This window comes from Salvia hispanica, chromosome 6 (assembly GCF_029641045.1).
Source record: "Salvia hispanica isolate PSC_SH4W2 chromosome 6, Shi_PSC_v1, whole genome shotgun sequence".
In the NCBI taxonomy this organism is placed as follows: Eukaryota; Viridiplantae; Streptophyta; class Magnoliopsida; order Lamiales; family Lamiaceae; genus Salvia; species Salvia hispanica.
Genome location: NC_142697.1, coordinates 45426639 through 45430319, shown reverse-complemented (window position 1 = coordinate 45430319; position 3681 = coordinate 45426639). Strand labels below are relative to the sequence as shown.

General features: G+C 38.4%; 1 protein-coding gene across 1 annotated transcript; it reads right to left on the bottom strand.

Moving 5' to 3' along the window:
• Positions 1-410: 410 nt before the first annotated feature.
• Positions 411-3681, bottom strand: LOC125206948 (putative disease resistance protein RGA1). The gene has a single exon (XM_048106159.2). It carries the CDS (start codon positions 3642-3644, stop codon positions 492-494), a length of 3153 nt encoding a protein of 1050 aa, XP_047962116.2. The 5' UTR covers positions 3645-3681; the 3' UTR covers positions 411-491.

The following is a 3681-nucleotide window of genomic DNA, read 5'->3' as shown; positions in this document are numbered from 1 at the left end:
ATTTCAAACCAACCAACTAACTATTCCGGTTAAAAAGAGTGTATAATAATAGTATGTGTATTTGTTTATAATGCATGCACATACTAAAATCAAAAATATTAATTATTTCTCAAATATAAACTTAAAACCAATTAATTACTAGTATTAGTATTCAAATTTAAAAATAAATAAGAACGATAATCTTGGGATTATGTTGGGACATGGTTTTGAGTTGCAAATAAGTTTGAGTAGCTCTACTAAATTTATTATTTACACACTTAATAAAAGCCAAATAATTATGTCATTAAAAACAAAACCTAAACCTTGGAGAACACAGAACGATCCCACAAGGCCGAATCTCATTAAAAACTTCATGGCGAAAAAACCCAAAGGAAAAAATACCTTGAAGGAAAAAGAGTATTCGTCTAATAAAAATTTATGATTAAACCAGATAATACAAATCACAATCCCAAATTCAATCTAAAGAAATAAAAAAAAAAATTGCATTAGACCTATATGATAAGTCGAAGTTTGGGATTATGTTGGTATATGGATCTCCAAGCTGAACCTTCCGTGTCCTCTCCGTATGTTTTTACTATCTCTGTTGAGTTATAGATACTCAAAACCTGCAAAGATGAGGAGACTTTATGCAGGAGGCGATGCGGCAGCTTCTTCAAACTCTGACATTCCATGATAGTCAAGTACGTGAGACATGGCATGATGGAGATGGCCGCAGATTCTTCTTCTTCCTCCGTTATGTCTTTCCACTCCTCCCATTTGGAGCAGGACCAAAATTCCAATCCCTTGAGTTTAGGAAATGCAACAACAACTTCACCACATGAATATTGTATTCCTAAAAACTCCCTTCCAACCACCTTCATTTGATCCAAATCTAATCTAAGAGTTTCCAACAAAGGTAGTTTCGCCATAGCCGACAATGATGGCACCTCACTCAAAAGATTCAGTTGAATCTGTTTTATATAGTTGTGGGGTGATGACATCATATCCGGAAGCCTTGAGCCCTTATATCCACTGATTCGCAGTTTGTTCAACTTGTGATGGGGCACGAGAGCTTCTACTACCTCCATCCACATTGATGATGACTGCTCCACTTCATTCATCTTCCAATTGAAACATATTTCGAGTGTTTCGAGATTTTGAAGGAGCGTCTTTAATTGTGCTCGTCGAGCATCCTCAACCAATTCCACCATTTCACTCATACTACTACAGCAGATATCCAATGATAGAGATTCGGTAAGCTGACGGTATAATTTTTTTAGAAAACCCAACTTGTTGTATTGACTTCCAACTTTGAATGCACACAGTTCCAGTGTGTGGAGTTTACTTACCTCACCTAATGCTTCAGGCAGATAGGTGATATCAGTGCCTTGAATCTTCAAGATTTGCAGTTCAACCAAACTACAAATGCTCTCTGGTAACTCCTTCATTCCCCGATTCCAACTTAAGTCGAGTTCTCTTAGCTGCATCAAATTCCCAATTTCTCTCCGAATCTCTTCTACACTGCAGTGTGCTAAGGAAACATATCGCAGTTCAACCATACTATACATGCTCTCTGGTAACTCCTTTAACTCTCCATTCCCAAGTAAGTTAATTCGTCTTAACTGCACCAAATTCCCAATTTCTTGTGGAATCTCTTTTACAGAGCATCTTTCTAAGGAAAGAGTTCGCAGTTCAACCAATTTACCCATGCTCTTTGGTAACTCCCTTATTCCAGCATTGTCGCTTAAGTCAAGTCGTCTTAACTGATCCAAATTCCCTATTTCTTGTGGTATCTCTGTTATGTCACACCATGATAAGAGAAGAGTTTGCAAGAAATAAAGCCTACATAAGATTTCAAAAACATCCGTTGACATTTTAGTACGACTTAAATCCAACCGTCTCAAGTGAATTAACGTTTCTATTCCTACTGGAATAGGACTGCGAAAACCCTCAATTCTTAACACCCTTAGACTTTTCATGCAATTACAAACTTGATAACTTCTATCTCTTTGCTCTACTGGAGGTTCGTAGTCCCAAGATAGACTCCGATATTCTTGGACATGAGAAACCAATGAAGAATCACAAACTTGACAACTTCTCTCCTTGCAATCATTCTTCCTAAGAAATAGAGCAAAATCATGTACAATATCATGCATTTTACACCATTCTATCTGCTCCCCCGACTCACTTTCCTCAATGTCTTGAAACAAGCAACGCATTGCTAAATTCTTCAAGTTCTCTCGCCCTTTGAGCTCCAGTGCACCATTTCCACTATCAGAGCTTAGATAACCTTGCGCCATCCACTCTTCTATCAGAGTCTCCGCATGAATTCGGTGATCTTTAGGATAGACGGCACAATATGAAAAGCAACGCTTAAGAGTCGGGGACAACTCATTATAGCTTAAAACCAAATGAGGAAAGAGATCTACTTTTGCATTCTCCAACTGCCATATTTCACTCTTCTCTACATCTTTCCATCCATCCAAATCTTTGGACTGCAAAAGTGTTCCCAAAACAATTGCAGCAAGAGGCAATCCATTGCACTTGCTAGCTATTTTCTTGCCAAAAACCTCAAATTTTCCATATTCAATATCACTCTTTTTTTTTAGAAGAGATGTGTCACGCAATAATGACCAACATTCTTCTTTACTAAGCTTATTTGGGTGATACACATCATCGCTTGAGGTACCGACCATCTTTGCTACCGTTTCCTTTCTTGTTGTAACAAGAATTTTACTGCCTGCTGCACCACATTGGAGAATGATTCTCAGAGGCTCCCACTCGGTGTTGGCTTCTGTCCATACATCATCAAGCACAAGAAGGAACTTCTTTCCAGAAACAGATGCTTCTAGTTTTTGTAATACCAATGCCAATTGATCAGTATTTGTAGGAATCGTTTCTAATCCCACACTATTAACAATTCCTCTGGCCACCCCAGCCACATCAAAGGGATCAGAAACACAAATCCATATTCTTGTTTTAAAACAACCCTTCACTTGATTATCATTATAAACAAGTTTTGCAAGAGTTGTTTTTCCAAGTCCCCCCGTTCCGACTATAGAAAAAATCTGCATATCACCAACATTAACCATCAGTTTGCTCACTATATCTTCTTTTTTCTTATGTATATCCACCCCATGAACTTTCGTCAAGTCAACAACAGGTGTGGTTTGCACTTGCCTAGGTCTGGGCACGGGATCAGTTGTAGGCGGAGAGATGGCAAGATTAAATTCATTTCTCTCCTTGTTAATCTGTTCAAGCATAGCTTTCACATTTTCAATTTTCTTGGCAATATCACGACGGACTGACACTTTCTTGAAACATAAACAAGAAGATCTGAGGAAGGAGCACCCTATCTTTTGCTCAGGCTTAGTCTTAGCCGAAGCTTCCATCTTATCTTTGAGAAGAGAATAGCTCCATTCGTCCAAAATATCGCCCATCTCATAGGCCGTAGCTTCGAGCTTCTTCAACCAACTTTTGACACTTTGATCTTTCACTCCTCTCTTTTCTGCATCATCCAACACCTTTTGGATCGTCTTCAGCTTCTCAGAAAGATCACGAAGTCCGTCCTTCACTCCTCTCACCAAATTGACTTCATACCGAATCTTATCTTCTAACATAGTTGCAATTCTCCCAACCACTTCTGAAACAATAGCATCTGCCATTTATGTTTCTTTTCTTCCTTAAATTATCTCCTCTTGA